The sequence below is a fragment of the Nanorana parkeri genome, unplaced genomic scaffold (genome assembly GCF_000935625.1).
Source record: "Nanorana parkeri isolate BGI_ZX_2015 unplaced genomic scaffold, ASM93562v1 scaffold1, whole genome shotgun sequence".
Lineage (NCBI taxonomy): Eukaryota > Metazoa > Chordata > Amphibia > Anura > Dicroglossidae > Nanorana > Nanorana parkeri.
The window spans coordinates 8310071-8325566 of record NW_017306269.1 but is presented as its reverse complement, the minus strand read 5'-3'; the positions used below and the strand labels follow the sequence as shown (position 1 = coordinate 8325566).

The 15496-nt window shown below is 41.5% G+C and overlaps 1 protein-coding gene across 1 annotated transcript in view; it reads left to right on the top strand.

The window, feature by feature from the left end:
• LRPPRC (leucine rich pentatricopeptide repeat containing) overlaps window positions 1-15496 on the top strand; it is a 186546-nt gene that overhangs the window by 113105 nt on the left and 57945 nt on the right. Inside the window, exon 23 of the mRNA XM_018566148.1 lies at window positions 7087-7211. Within this exon, the coding sequence (XP_018421650.1) occupies window positions 7087-7211 (125 nt within the window). The remainder of the gene's footprint in view (window positions 1-7086; window positions 7212-15496) is intronic.

The following is a 15496-nucleotide window of genomic DNA, read 5'->3' as shown; positions in this document are numbered from 1 at the left end:
CGGGGCTGTACTGTCGGGCGCCGGGCTCCGGGCTAGTGGCATGAAGACTTTTTCCTTGTCTCCTGAGGATTAGTAGGATATTTTGTCCTCTAGCATGCTCTTCAAGGAACGTATTGGCACTGGAAAACTCATATAAAGTATTAGTTCATTGGAACTACACTACTGCATGCCTTGTAAGAGGTATTCCTTCCTACCTGCCCAACTGCTTTCAGGGATGTTCGGATTTAGGTACAATGTTCTAGATTTGGTGGACGTGTCCCCGGGTGACCAAATTTAGGAATAGAGTTTTTAATCTTATATGTTCTCTCCTTATTAATATCACTCTTCAGAGGGATCCTTGTGAAGCACTATTGCTCCAACCCATCCTGACCCTGCCTAGCTCTGAGAGGATTTTAGTCACTCATATTTTTAGCCATCAAAATGACCATTGCCAGTGTCTAGAGATCGTCCTCTTTGAGTTTTAAAACTGTTAAAAATTGCATCAATGCCATCCTAATTAATTAAAAGCTTACTGCAATACTTGAGGACAAACATTACCGCTTTTTATCAATTTGGCAGCTCTGGATAACATACTTCAAGCCACTGTCTTTTACATCTTCTGCTTTCCCCGACTTCCTTTTAGCCTCAAACGGGGCTTACCATTTTGGGTCCACATCATTTACCTGAAAGCTATATTTAGTATGCATTGACTTTTTGTTTTTTTTAGTACATGATTACCTATTATCCAACAGCATGTATTACTGTGTGGTTCCACTTTTTTTTTTTTACACTGAACTTTTTATTGCATGTTGTTTTTTCCTTGTATTTATGAAACTAAATAAAACATTTGTGAGAAAAACAGCTGTAATATATGTTGTGTCCTCATTTGCTTCCAATGATAGTCGATATGGAGCAATGGGCACCCCAGCAAGAGTAGACAAGAGTGCAATGTTTTATCCTATATGCGAAGTCAAGCAGTGTAAAATGTATAGTTGTAAATGTCATTAGTAACTCATTCACTCTATGAATATTTTTAATTAAGTGGAGAGGGCTGGTAGTCCTTTAAAATATGGAGTTTTCGCCTTGTCACCAGTGTTAATTTTTAAGTTGCCGAATAGGTTAATCCCCATTCCAATGTTATAATGTGGTCGATGTTGAAAGTAAGCATGTGTGTCAACTGACAGTGCCTTCCGCCCGACATGTCATGACCATAGGCTGGTATATTGCAAACTCTTCTATCCAGCTAATATCGCCTCACCGCCTTGAAGTTAACCTGCAATTTAGTCTTCACCCCAAATGACAAAAATTCAAATGTCTCAGTGGGATGCTGGGAGATGAATCACAAACAGGGCTTACTAAGAGGGAAATTGCATGGAAGCCAGTCAGGTAGGCCTTATTTGTACCCCTTTGTCAGTATTATTGCAAGCAAATTAATGTTTTTTTGACATATATATTTTTCCTTTTTAGCACACCCTCAATTCTATGTGGGTAAAAAATAGTAATTCAGTTGCGTGGCAACGCACAGTGACTGCAGTGGGCATGAGAAAGAAAAATGTAGAGCTTAACTATAGGGTATGAGAAATGTTTAAGTTAAAAGTGAGTAAATGTGGCGCAATTGAATTTTCCATTAGTTACAATGTGACTGGATCTCTTCCGCTTGATTAGATCATGTTGCTTATGTTTGGGGTATTTATTTTTTTCTTTTATCAATTTTCATTCCTTCTGACTCCATCTTCTTTACCTTTCTTGCAAACATTTTTTAAGGTAGAGTAGAAAGGCTATTAATTTTGTAAATGGTATACATCACTTATTATGTCAGCTTGTACAGGCTTTTTAAAGCAGCCCTGTCGGGCAACAAAAATATTAATCAAGCACCATTTCCTCTGGGGGTCGTACTTCTTTTTTTGTTCTGATGCTGCAGGCTCTGTAAATGTCTTTGGTATTTTACACTTCCGGGAATGCTGGAGACCTGTGTACCCAGCCTCGTGCCCTGGTTCCATCCTCCTACCCCTACATCACTGCAGGGCTCGTATTACCAATAGTAAGGTGTGTAATACTGAAGAAGTAGTGAAGTATATCACCAGCACTCCATGGTTAAATCTTCAAAAAGTAATAATTTTATTGATGCACACACATCTTGTCACATCGCAACGTTTCGGTGCCACTCAGGGTCCCTTCATCAGGCATGTCAAAGGGATCCTGAGTGGCCCCGAAAAGTTGCGATGTGACAAGATGTGTGTGCATCAAGAAAATGATCACTTCTTGAAGATTTAACCATGGTGTGCTGATGATATACTTTACTACTTGAATATGAAGTGGCGCCATCCGCAGTCACTACAGCACCCACCGCAAGGGACATACCAGTAAGGAGTGCGGTATGATTCTCCTGCATTTAATACTGCAGAAGATCTCAAAGAATCCCAGGCAAATGTCTAACAAACTAAAGGCATTTCTTGCTTTTTTGAATGTAACTGTCCTTAAGTCCAACATTAGAGGAGAACACAGAACTCCTCCAGGGTAGTGTGGCCAACACAGTTGTGAGGTGAAAGCCCCTACTACCCAAAAAGAAACATTGCTGCTCATCTACAGTTTGCTAAAGACCATGTAGATAAATCAGAAGATCATTGTAAAAATGTTCTGTGGATGGTTGCTTTTTGCCATACTTTTAATTCAAGTCAAAATGGTCAATTATGGTCTCAAACAGTGTACTCCAGTATAAGAATCTTATTCCATCTTTAAAACACGATAGATGCTGTATCGTGGTTTGGGCCAAAGTTGGCTGCTTCTGGATAATGATTGCTTGCTGTCATTGATTTGAACTATGAATTTTGAATTGCATCAGCGATTTCTTTGGGAAATGTCAGGGTATCAAATTGTGAACTGGAGCTCAAGAGAAATTGGGTCATGCAGTAAGACAACAACCATAAACATACAGGATGATCTACCAAACAGTGGCTAAAGCAGAAGAAAGTTAATGTTTTGGAGTGTCATGTGTTTGTGGCAAATTCAGCATGTGTTTCATAGGATTTTTTTTTAAACAGCAGCAAGCTTTTAGGCCCCTTCACACAGGGACACATACTGCATTCTGGGATTCCTGCAACAGGATTCCTTGGTGTCAGATGCGGCCGCTGTTCCCATTTGAAGTTAGTGACAAGGTGACAGCAGCAGGATGTACACTGAGTGGCCAGATTAATATGACCACCTGACATTTGTAGGCCAATTAGCTATAATTTTGCTCTGAAGTTGCTAGAGGGCCAGACAATTATAAATAGGGAAGCAGGTTCTTCCGCTTGATTAGATCATGTTGCTTATGTTTGGGGTATTTATTTTTTTCTTTTATCAATTTTCATTCCTTCTGACTCCATCTTCTTTACCTTTCTTGCAAACATTTTTTAAGGTAGAGTAGAAAGGCTATTAATTTTGTAAATGGTATACATCACTTATTATGTCAGCTTGTACAGGCTTTTTAAAGCAGCCCTGTCGGGCAACAAAAATATTAATCAAGCACCATTTCCTCTGGGGGTCGTACTTCTTTTTTTGTTCTGATGCTGCAGGCTCTGTAAATGTCTTTGGTATTTTACACTTCCGGGAATGCTGGAGACCTGTGTACCCAGCCTCGTGCCCTGGTTCCATCCTCCTACCCCTACATCACTGCAGGGCTCGTATTACCAATAGTAAGGTGTGTAATACTGAAGAAGTAGTGAAGTATATCACCAGCACTCCATGGTTAAATCTTCAAAAAGTAATAATTTTATTGATGCACACACATCTTGTCACATCGCAACGTTTCGGTGCCACTCAGGGTCCCTTCATCAGGCATGTCAAAGGGATCCTGAGTGGCCCCGAAAAGTTGCGATGTGACAAGATGTGTGTGCATCAAGAAAATGATCACTTCTTGAAGATTTAACCATGGTGTGCTGATGATATACTTTACTACTTGAATATGAAGTGGCGCCATCCGCAGTCACTACAGCACCCACCGCAAGGGACATACCAGTAAGGAGTGCGGTATGATTCTCCTGCATTTAATACTGCAGAAGATCTCAAAGAATCCCAGGCAAATGTCTAACAAACTAAAGGCATTTCTTGCTTTTTTGAATGTAACTGTCCTTAAGTCCAACATTAGAGGAGAACACAGAACTCCTCCAGGGTAGTGTGGCCAACACAGTTGTGAGGTGAAAGCCCCTACTACCCAAAAAGAAACATTGCTGCTCATCTACAGTTTGCTAAAGACCATGTAGATAAATCAGAAGATCATTGTAAAAATGTTCTGTGGATGGTTGCTTTTTGCCATACTTTTAATTCAAGTCAAAATGGTCAATTATGGTCTCAAACAGTGTACTCCAGTATAAGAATCTTATTCCATCTTTAAAACACGATAGATGCTGTATCGTGGTTTGGGCCAAAGTTGGCTGCTTCTGGATAATGATTGCTTGCTGTCATTGATTTGAACTATGAATTTTGAATTGCATCAGCGATTTCTTTGGGAAATGTCAGGGTATCAAATTGTGAACTGGAGCTCAAGAGAAATTGGGTCATGCAGTAAGACAACAACCATAAACATACAGGATGATCTACCAAACAGTGGCTAAAGCAGAAGAAAGTTAATGTTTTGGAGTGTCATGTGTTTGTGGCAAATTCAGCATGTGTTTCATAGGATTTTTTTTTAAACAGCAGCAAGCTTTTAGGCCCCTTCACACAGGGACACATACTGCATTCTGGGATTCCTGCAACAGGATTCCTTGGTGTCAGATGCGGCCGCTGTTCCCATTTGAAGTTAGTGACAAGGTGACAGCAGCAGGATGTACACTGAGTGGCCAGATTAATATGACCACCTGACATTTGTAGGCCAATTAGCTATAATTTTGCTCTGAAGTTGCTAGAGGGCCAGACAATTATAAATAGGGAAGCAGGTTGTTTACCACGACAGTAGAAGTGATTTTTTTCTGAAGATATGGGTAAACGTCGCGATTTAACAGCCTTTGAACGTGGGATGATTGTTGGCGCCCGGAGCCATAGAGTGAGTATCAGCAAAACAGCAGAATTCATTAAATGTTCAAGAGCAGCTGTTGTTAAAGTGTTTAAAGACTGGACTGTCAGCCGAAAATCTGGGTCTGAACGTGCGAATTGTGGCCGTTAGCGACTAGTCAATGTTAGGGCAGAACGGAGAGTGGCAAGATTGGAATAAGACAACAGAAGGGCAACCGTGCAGTGTCAGATTCCTCGCATCACCTTTCAACATCTCGTGGAGTCACGAGGCGGCCCAACGAAGTCATCTCGTGGAATCATCTCGTGGCCCAACTAAGTACTGATAAGGTGGTCATAATAATCTGGCCACTCAGTGTATGTATCTAGAGACCATCATCTATCCCAAACCGCATGACTGATGCAGCCACTGTCACCCTGACATTTTCTTGAATAAGTACAGCGGACGCATCTGAACAGGGGAACCTGGCATTCCTGCCAAACCTGCAAAGTCTTGAAGCAGGAATGCCAGAATGTCCCATGTGAACGCAGCCTTAATGTTTTAAATGCTTCCCAAACATGTACCTGCATGAACAGTTGTCGTTGAAAACAGAATCCTCTTAGCTGAAGTTGATTCACAGCTCTAATATATTTGGTCCCTTAAAACAATACACCAAGACTTCCGGTTCCGGCGCCGGATGGACTAGTGGTGTTTTCCGTAGCTCCGTCCCCGCCACATCCCCACTGAATGTGCACTCACATATGAACAGGCAGTTATCTCCGAACTTTTGCCTACTATATGCCCCCCCCCTACCCGCGAACGGGAACCCCTCCTGCCCTACCCGCTGGGAACATCTCTGTCTGCTGACAGCCAAAAAGGCGATCCTGAGTAATTGGATTTCATCTGATCCCCCCTCCATGGGTACATTCCGCCCCCTGTTGCATCGCTTGTTGTTTTTGGACAAGCTGGATACAAAATTTTATCAAAAACGTACTAAAACGTTTTTTGCTACCTGGACATCGTATGTTGCAGCAGAGTTTTCATTGCAACAGCTGCAAGATCTGATGTCCATTTTTAAGATGTCCAAATGGTATCTCGAGGCTAAACTAACAGGTTCCCTAGGGCCCCTGGATGTCCTTTGACCCTTGCTTAACTATGCTCATTCGGGGTTCGCACAACCATTTTCCACCTCGGGTGTTCCTCCAGTTGCACCCACGAATACCCCTCAGGGATCGAATTGGTCTTCTCCCCACAGTAATGACCCTCATGGCTATAGGGTCTGCTACCAGTTGTTATACACATAATTGATGCGCAATATCCTAGCAGATTGTGTACCTTTTGCGAGATTCTAGTTATTCAGTTGCAGTTTAAGGATATAATCAAATGACATGTCTGGATTTCAGTCTGCGTACTGAGATATGGTCTATGTATCATAACAAGACCTGCTTGTCGTGTAATGTTGTATTTTTTGAATATTCTCAATAAAAATTTGACATGCTAAAAAAAAAAAACAATACACCAGCCCTCTGCGGGTGCCCCAGTTAGGAGGCTTATTCCTAAATATAATGCAAAGAGCTGTGATTTTTAATTTGACTGTCTTGTTTACCATATTTCCTGTCCAGTTACAGATGATCACTGAAGGAAGAAGTAAATATCTTACCAGTGGTGCTAACATTATTAGGTTTGGGTAATGTCTTAAATGTAGTTTATCAGCAAATTGTACAAAATGCGATCAGGGCGCCTCAAAACGTGCCCCCTGCTGATTGCAGCGCAGTAGGTCTGATTTAGCAGACCACTATGGAAGGGTGGTCACAGGGTTCTTTCTCATTATATTGCTATGGATATGCGTTTTCTTCTGCAGCTGGAGGTTTACAAAAATTTACTATGAGACACTGTTCACTATTTGTAGGCACACTAATTTGATTTATATAATTTGTTTATAAAATATTATTGGACTTTTGGGTTCTCATGTGAGGTCTAATATTAGGACTGATAATGCTTGTTTAGCGTTGTCATGTAAATTGTTGGCTGGCTCTGGCTTCCCTGTTGCCTCTTTCAATTAGCTAAATTGACTCCAAATGAGACAAACTATCCAGTTAGTTGTGTTCTATGTAAATCTCTCATTTATCCTGTTTTTGTAGGAACGAACTCTTGCCTGCTTTAGAAGCAATGCTGGAATGTCAAAAGAAGTACAATTGCTGTCCAATGGAGTATGAAATGCTGTTGAAGTTGATAGAGACGGGAGAAACAACCCTTCTAAAGAAAGGTATGTGCATTATGAAAGCCAATCTCTTTAGTCAGTTAGCATTATATTTATTTGTATCTATCTCTTTTGTATTTGTATCTATTGCCTGAGACAAGTTTATGGAAGTTTCTTTCTTCAGGATGGAACTGTTATAGTTTGGTTAAAAGTTGTCTGTCTATACTTCGTGAGATCACCTGTAAGGTATATATGTCATGTATACCAGGGATTTAAACACTGCGCAGTCAACAAATGCAGGATTACAGACCACTCATTTTAATTTGTATAGGAAAATCCCCTCGGTTCACGTATATCTGTATTAGCAGACATTTGTCAATTCCTTTCAATGTTGCTTGTTTTCATCCAAGTATATCTGATATCCATACACTTCAAAATGTCTTTGCAAATAGATGAGTCAATATAAATAGTTTTGTAAATCAGAAATCCAGTTATCATTCATTTTTTTTTGGGTGGGGGGGGGTGTATGACCCACCTCCTCTTAGAACACACAATCGATAGGGCCTTGTATAAACAGGTATTGATGCAGTGGATTTGAAGGGATCAGACCACCCAATAATGGTATTTTGGTTGTGGTTGGATGCTGATGGATCAGATTACCCTCTGCCCTTTTTGGGTAATTTAATTGTCAGGTGTGCCCATGGACATTCTTGGCTTTGATATATCAGCAATTCCTCTTTTTGTTTTGTAAGAAGTCCCAATCCTCTGGTTGCAATCTCTGTACTGTAACAAGGAGAATTTGACCTCATTCTAATGGTGTTGGAAGTGTACATAAGGCAAAACTATTTGTTATGTTCTTGGATAGAGTGATGATGGATTAGAACCACTGTCAGGCTTGCATTGTGGTTTCCTTCTAGAGAGAATCCCCCTGATTATTTGTCAATGGGAGTAAAAGTAAGGGAAAACCCACAATATTGTCACAGAACAGGAGTAGGGGGGGGGGCGGGGGGGAATCTTCTAATGGGAACCCTCTTTTCAGTGATAGCTGTTTAACAGGGAATTTCCATCCATTTTAAGAGATTTTTCTCACTTCCTGTTTTGTCTACAGGACTGAGGGAATGTTTTTACACATGAAGTGTTTCAGGATTTGCTGCTGCTGGGGGATGCCGTATGTGGATCTCTTGGTGTCCAGATTTAAAAACAAACTGGACAGATTTGTACCCCGGACCAGGCATCCGCAGTGGATGCGCTGATAGCTTCGTGAGGTCAAGGCTGGTGAACAGTTGTAGTAACATATTTACCTAGTGTCTGGTTAGGTAAAGGAGGAATAATGCCCCATCGTTGTTGTCACTAGAAGGAATATTGCCTCCTTGTTGATGTCTATTAGTGGAATAGAGCCCCATTGTTGTTGTCAGTAGGTGGAATAGGGCCTCAAGGACCACTGGCTTGGAGGCTTTGAGATCAGGACAGGCAGTAAAATGTATCTGTAAACAGCCACAGCTAACATTTGTGCACTTCAAAACTGCATTATTGTTATCTTAATGATCCATTCTGCCTGAGTAGATCCCGTTATGTGCACTATACACCAATGTATGTCATTGTCAAAATGGTGTTGCAAAAATCTAATTTCTTTTGCAAAAATGAATTATTTTGCAAAGTATCTTACCTGGAGATTCTGCCAGTAACAGCCCTTATGGCATAACCTGGGAACTCCTAAGCCACTGCCTCTCAAATAGCAGCAGGGTTGTCAGCCTGCCATGTGTGCTCCTTCAGTCATTGGTCTTCGGTCATTAAGCTGCATATCTGGTCCATCAGATAGGTCAACAGCCAGCTAAAGATGCTTGCATGGATGGCCACATGGAGTCTGTGCAGCCTCCTTTTGCACTTGCACACTAAACATGTGTTAACCCCCCAAAAGAGACATCTACCCCACACAGGATCTAAAGATCCACAATTCTGCTTGGAATCTGCATGGTAAGTAATTTCTCCCCTTTACCTCGTAGATCTGGCTCTGGATATCGGGGATGCTTACTTACATGTTCCTATTTTCCCAGTGCATCAGCACTACATGCACTTTGCTGTGGGCATACAAAGTTACCAAATTGTTGTCCATTTCCTTTGGTCTGTACCCTTACACCTCTGTTTTTCAACAAGGTGCTGACACCTGTTCTTGCTCTGCTTTGCTTTGAGGGCATCCCTATCATGGGATATTGGGACAGCCCCTGTTCGAGAGAACAGTCAGCTCAGACTCCAATTAACTGTTCAGATCCTACAGAGGTTCTGGTGGATCCTAAATCTGCAGAAATCAGTGATGGGTCTAACTCATCATATGAAGTATCTAGGCCTGGTCTTGGATATGGCCCTGGTCAGAGTCTTTCTTCTCCCCAAAATACTCCGGTCACTTCTACATTTCTATGGTCCAGGAGCAATTAAACCATGATCGTTTTGCATGAGGGTTTTGTTCCTTTTAGTGGCCTCCTTCAAAGCTGTCCCATATGCCCAGTTTCACTCCAAACTTAGTCTCTGGATCACCCCATGTGCCTTGCCAGCGGGACCAACCTTATGTCGGTCTAGTGGATCTCCAGTACAGCACCACAATCAGGGAAATTCTTCCTCCTGATGGTCTGCAAGGTGCTTATGATGTATGCCATCCTATTAGGCTGGAGAGCTGGATCCCCTCTCAGTACTAGGCACCTGGTTGTCGATGCGAGCTCGGCTCCCAATCAGTATCCTGGAGTTCAGTAATTCCATTGTCTCCAGTGCTCACCTGTAAACTAATTTTCTTGAAGTACATTACAAGACACAGGTCGCTCCCTTCTGTTTCTTATGATCCATGATGATATTGCTTGCTTCAAAATGGAGTGGGAGGGGCTATGCTGGATTGTTTTGCCCTTCAAACTCTTGTTTTCCAGTGTCCAATCTTCTGAGGGCAGCAGCATAATCCAAAGTTCAACTTCTCCTGTGTCTTGTAATCTCGTAATGTACTCCAAAAAAAGGATTTTACAACTAAGACAGAAATCCTATTTTTGGGTTTATATACATTTAAAAAAAGACCACTTCAAGATCTGATGATTGGATAGCATTTTAGTCCTACTTCCTTGACCACAGAAGGTTGACTTGCTTTTATAGTGTAATCTTTACAGTGTAAGTGGTTACTTCTAACCATTCCAAAGGGCCAGAGTGTAATTATAATTGTATGGCCTAACAAAGCCTTATTCTTGTCATCTCATTGCTGCTCAGTCATATCTAATCTGCTAGGTTCAGATTCTTTTTTTTTTTTTCTTCTAAAGGGAAGTGTTTATACATGAAGTCTAAGATAAAAGCTCTTTTTTTCCCCTGTATTTGAAGCTCTTAGAAAATTTAGCAAACCTTTAATTACAAGCCTTCCCATAGTGCAGCCTTTTGATTGTGGGAGTCCGTGGTTTCAGTAGACATTTCAACAAAGGCTAATGAATGACAGGTATTATGCTCACAATATTATCCCGATGCCCTCCCATGTTTTCTTGAATAATGAATTAAACCATCAGTGGCCATACTTCATTCTAACTCGAGACCCTTTAGAGGAACGTTCTCTGCAGCTTTTGTGTATAATAGCCATACATTTTGTAATTGATCTGTAAGTGAGAATCACCTTTTCATTGAGAGCAGGCACTGCTGTGGGCAATGCGATTTTCCCATCTTTCCCTGAGACTGAATAGCCGCTTTTTATTTTTTTTTTAAATGCACTTTTCCATATTTTTTTCCAGGTCATTATTTTTCATTTTGACTAAGCATTATCTTGAGATCCCTCAGCCATTGCGTTACACATATCATATTGTCTGGCAATGTCGGGGCTTGGCTTTTGCAAAACAGACCACGTAGCAAGATTGCAGAGGATGAACGGGATGAGTGTTAAATTAAGTCTGGAATATGGGGCTGCCATATAATCACTGGCCTGAAACAAGTTTTCAGAATGGGGTTTGTGACTTATAGTATTGAAACCAGAAGGTGTGCTTCCGTATTCTGGTCGGATGTACTTGTATGTCCTTCCGGAATCTCCAGTGCGCACATGCACAGAAGCTGTTGCTCCTGTGGCAGAGAACATTGGCTTCAGGCACAGAGCCATTTGGCCTAGCTCTGTACCTTGTGATCTTTATGATTGGTTATCACAGCAATCACTTTGCTGAGCCCTTCCCTTTTTCTTGCAGCAGAGGAGAGTAAAGGAAGTAATGAATTAATTATTAATTCATTAGTTGATGAAAACAAGCTGCAGCAGCAAGAAATTATAAAGCACAAAAATAATTGACCTTTCACCCCATTCTGCTGTACAGTATGTCTGCTCCATTCTATCTGCTCTGAGCTGTTTATTAACCACATTACCTCCCATTTACAGCACATTTATACATTAACCCCTTTGTCTCCATCCTCCGACTGTATGTGACCTGTGCTTTAATTCCTTCATCTCCTCCTCCCTCTGTGTTGTGCACCTTGTGCATTTAATGTATCTAATAAAGCATTACCATGTTTTAACTCTCTCAATACAGACAATTTCTTCATTTAAAAAAAGTGACATCATTAGATCACCTTGGGTTGTCTACTTTTCAAAAAGGGGAAATTTTTGAGGTTTTTGGACGGTTTTGTTTTTTCTATTTACATAGTAAAAAATAAAGAAAATCTGTTGTTAAATACCACCTGGTAATGAAGTGATTAAAGAAACCCTTTGAGGTGTTATATATATTTTATTCTATTTATGTTTTATCTATATGCTGTGCCGCCTTGTGATCGTACCTAAAAATTGACTTATTGCTGCTGGGCATTGCCATCTTGTTCCTGTCAGGGGCAGACAGCTAGCTGTCACTACTGTGACGCTCCTTATGAATGCCACTGTGCATGTGCACTTTATCACCTGTCTTAATATATAAAGTCATCAGCACTGTAATTGCATTTCACAAACCTATTGTGAAGAACAGCATCGCAGAAATTTGCACCGACATGAGAGAAGGACCCTGCAATTTGTGAAAGGCAATTACACGTTTGGAGCTTTGGTGACTTTTATATCTTGATCTGGTTTTGGTGCGGCACCATCTGATTCTGTCACTGTGAACACCCACCTATCAATTGAAGGTCTAGTACTGTCAGGAGTGCAGCTTCATTATATATGGAGTAAATTGAGTACTCTCTGGTCTGGTCGCTCCCACAATGTACCTCTGCCCTGTCAAGTAAGCTTTCATGAGGCTGAGCAGGGCACTACTGCAGAGCTGCTCTCCCTCGTTTCTTATGTAGCAGAAGCGAGCGAGAGCAGCAGCGAAGGACCAGAAGACCTATGAATTTGGCACTTTGGGGAGTGTCAGGTTTCCTACAGGTTTTTAAATGTTATTTCTAGACCCCTCCTAATGGTTCATGGAAATAAATTGGCATATATGTAAGTGACTTATTTACTGCATTAAATGTGTCTAATTTACCTCAGTGTCCAAACAAATAGCACTTCAAGGATCTGCAATAATAATCCAATCTTTATTAAAATCCACAATTTAATATCAATATTTGAATATACACCAACACTGCAAACCCCCAAAACACCAAAATCCTCTAACACGTTTCACTGATATGCTTATTCATAGAGGTGAGTTTGGGAGCACGAGTGGTGTCCTTTTCATTAAAAGAATGCTTCATTCTTCCTGAAAAGTGATGAAAGTAAAAGCAATTGTCTCTGGTATACCTTCATGCCTTTGGAATGTCAGAAAGTAAAGCAAGTGTAAAAAGAGATATATAAATTATTCTACAAAGATTTTCTGAAATAACCTACAGCAAATTTGTTGGTACACCTAGAAAATATAATAAATTGGATCATAGTGATATTTCAAACTAACCATTTTCTGCAATGTCTTTAATTAGTCAGAAAGCTTATTTAAATAGAAAAAAAGTTGTCACTCTGCTCTCTGATATCATGGTGTGCACCACAGAAAACATACACAAGAGAAAGCCAGGCGAAAGTTGACTGAGGAGATCAGAAGGTAAAGTATAGACTGGCGTGTCGAAAGTAAAGGCCATAAGATCATCTTCAAGCAGATTGATGTTCCTGTGACTTGAGTTGCAAATATTAATAAGTTTAGCGTCCAGTACATTGTAGCCAACCCCCCCTGGACATGACTGCAAGAGGAAACTTGACCCCAGATTGGTAGACAAAGAGCTAATGAAAACTTCCAGAGAGGTGCAAGCTGAACTTTAAGGTTAAGGTATATTAGTTTCTGATTGCACCATCCACTGCTTTTGAGCAACAGTGGGTTACAAGAAAACACCTGTTGAAAGAAATTATAAAAAGCCACACTCCCCGGCCAATCAGCATCAAGCCGGCCAAACAGAATGGAGTTGGCTTCCCGGGCAATCAAGAAGTCGAGCGGTGGGTAATGACACGCCACCTAGGTCCCTGATTGCCCGGGAAGCTGGCTCTATGCTACCGGAAGTACCAGTATCGGTACGCGGTATCGGAGAGTACTGAAGTATAAATATCGGTACTCGCAAACCGGTATCGGTGCATCCCTAATTACAACACAACACAATACATTCAAACTAGGAAACAAATATATTAAGATCATTACGTTTTGGCAGCTAGAGTCACAGATTTCACCTACAGGGCCTCTTAAGATATTTGGTAATAAGCATCAAGCTTACGGAAACAGCAACTCTGTAACTTTGTTTACTGAATTGTCTATCTTAAACACCATATTCTGTAAACAATGACATAAGACTCCCACAGTTTACAGAGGGGCTGAAGGAGGGAACCCCATGTTGTTACTGCATGGAAGGAAATATCTTTTGGAAGATGTGGACACTACCATTGCTGAACTCATGAAAATGCTTGTTGCCTCGTCATCTCCAGCTTCCACACTTTGAATCTCTTAACAGGCACAAGCCTAGCGTTAGTAGCTAGAAGGCCTCATTTGTAGGGATGTCCCAAAGCCACTTGTTGAAGACCAAGTACAAGTACTTTGCCTCAGGTACTTGCCGATACCAATTACTGATACTTTTTCTTAAAGGGACGTGTGACATTTTTTCTAAAACAGACTGATTTTAGGGCAGTTTCTCACCAGAGCTAAATACAGATGTCCCCAGAGCTAAATACATGAGTCCGCAGAGCACAACAGATCATAGATCCCATCACAGCACAATGGGGGGAAGGGGGAATACAAAAAAACATACTGTACGGTCGCACGTCTTCTGTCGAACCAGCATGTTTGAAAACCAGCCGAGAATCGTACGATTCACGGCTGGTTAGAACGGTGCTCGGAAGACAAATGCCGAACGGGCCGGTGTGCGCACACTGACCCGTTCAGCATTGCGGTCATCGGAAGCCCGCCCCGGGCTTGCGATGATCGAGAGTGCGATCTGCCTGTCCAAGATAGGCAGATCGTACGTTTTTTTAATCCCTGTACAACCATCGCAAGACTAAGGTCTTGCGATGGTTGTAGAGTGTATGGCCACCTTAAGACATGCCTACACCAGCTCCTTCAAGTTGGATGGGTTTCACTGGTGTGCAGCAATCTTTAATCATGCAATAGATTCTCAATTGGATTGAGATCTGGGCTTTGACTAGGCCATTCCAAGACATATAAATGTTCCCCTTAAACCACTTGAGTGTTGCTTTAGCAATATGCTTAGGCTCTTTGTCCTGCTGGAAGCTGAATCTCCGTCCCAGTCTCAAATCTCTGGCAGACTGAAACAGGTTTACCTTAAGAATTTCCCTGTATTTAGCACCATCCATCATTCCTTAATTTCTGACCAGTTTGCTAGTCCCTGCTGATGAAAAACATCCCCACAGCATGATGCTGCCACCACCACCACCACCACCATGCTTCACCGTGGGGAGGGTGATGTTAGGTCTTCGAAATGCGCCAGACACAACGTTTTCCTTGAAGGCTTATAAGCTTAATTTTGGTCTCATCTGACCAGAGTACCTTCTTCCATGTGTTTGGAGAGTCTCCCACATGCCTTTTAGCAAACTGCAAATGTGTTTGCTTATTTTTGTTCTGTAAGCAATGGCTTTTTTCTGGCCACTGTTCCATGAAGGCCAGCTCTGGTGAGTGTACGGCTTAAAGTGGTCCTATGGACAGATACTCCAGTCTCCACTGTGGAGCTTTGCAGCTCCCCAAGGGGTATCTTTGGTCTCTTTGTTGCCTCTCTGATTAATTACCTCCTTCCCTGGTCCGTGAGGTGTTTTTTTTATGGGCGGCCCTCTCTTGGCAGATTTGTTGTGGTGCTTTCCATTTTTTAATAATGGATTTAATGGTGCGCAGTGGGATGTTCAAAGTTTCATATGTGTGGGTTTTTGAGAACGGGGGTGTGTGTGTGTGTGTGTGTGTGTGTGTATAATA